This window comes from Asparagus officinalis, chromosome 10 (assembly GCF_001876935.1).
Source record: "Asparagus officinalis chromosome 10, Aspof.V1, whole genome shotgun sequence".
In the NCBI taxonomy this organism is placed as follows: Eukaryota; Viridiplantae; Streptophyta; class Magnoliopsida; order Asparagales; family Asparagaceae; genus Asparagus; species Asparagus officinalis.
The window spans coordinates 64949391-64950438 of NC_033803.1; the positions used below are offsets into that span (position 1 = coordinate 64949391).

Genomic DNA, 1048 nt, shown 5'->3' on the forward strand with positions numbered 1-1048 from the left:
TAAATTTTTTCTTAAATATCTTCTCTAGTTCCATCCCTAGAATACATATCCTATGAGAACAGCCGCATGTATGCAAACTGTTATGATCATACAAAGGAACAAGAAGCCCCACTATATGCCCCTTATTTTGCTATGTATGAATTGGAACAACTTACACACATGTCATTTGTTTTGATAGGATTTGCACTCCCATCCCTAAATCTATAACCATAAATGTCCACATATAACAAGTTATACATGGTATTACCTATGACTGTCGAATCCATAGAATAATCATGGAATAAGCAACCATGTGTCTTATCTGGGATAGGAATACAAATCCTATCAGAAAAGCCCACATGCGAGCAGACTGTTCTGATCCATACTAAAGACATGAGCTCCCCAACTAACCTTTATTTTGCTCTTGTATGGATCAGAACAGCTCACAGGCATGCAGGCTGTTCTGATAGAATTAGTACTCTCATCCCTAAATCTACAACCATATGGTAATACCTAAGACTATTGAATCCATGAAACCAATATAGAATAGGCTATCATGTGTCCCATCCCTAGAATACAAATCCTATCAGAAAAAAACTGCATGCAAACAGGCTGTTCAAAAGAAGTATCTAAAATACCGCTAGTTTCCTCTGTTTGGAATAGAACAACCCCCCATGTGCGCAGTTCTATAAGAATCTGTGCTCCTGTTCCTAAAATCTATAAGTATAAACATCACATGTCATACGTTACATACGGTATCACCTATGCATTGTCAAATATATGAAAATAAAAAAAATTAAATGACCTCACGTCTCATAGTTCTTGCTATTCTAATTCATGCAAAATTTATTTCTAAACAAACATATGCAACTCACTCACATTGTACGCATCTGCAATATAAAACTTCAACATGGTTACTTTATTGTTATAAACCACATTCACAATCCACAACAATAACAATGCAAATTGCCAAATAATCCAATCATTCCGAACCCTAAAAGCTTCCTTACCACCAAGAAACCGCCCCACCAAAACCCTAATCCTTCTTCTCCTCCTCCTCGCCCTCCGC

At 36.8% G+C, this 1048-nt stretch overlaps 1 protein-coding gene across 1 annotated transcript in view; it reads right to left on the reverse strand.

The window, feature by feature from the left end:
• Positions 325-1048, reverse strand: part of LOC109826825 (probable acetyltransferase NATA1-like) — a gene marked incomplete at its 5' end in the record, with an annotated part of 1235 nt that continues 511 nt past the window's right edge. The window contains 3 exon segments of the mRNA XM_020393845.1: positions 325-472; positions 734-741; positions 859-869. Coding sequence (XP_020249434.1) covers positions 325-472; positions 734-741; positions 859-869 — 167 coding nt within the window.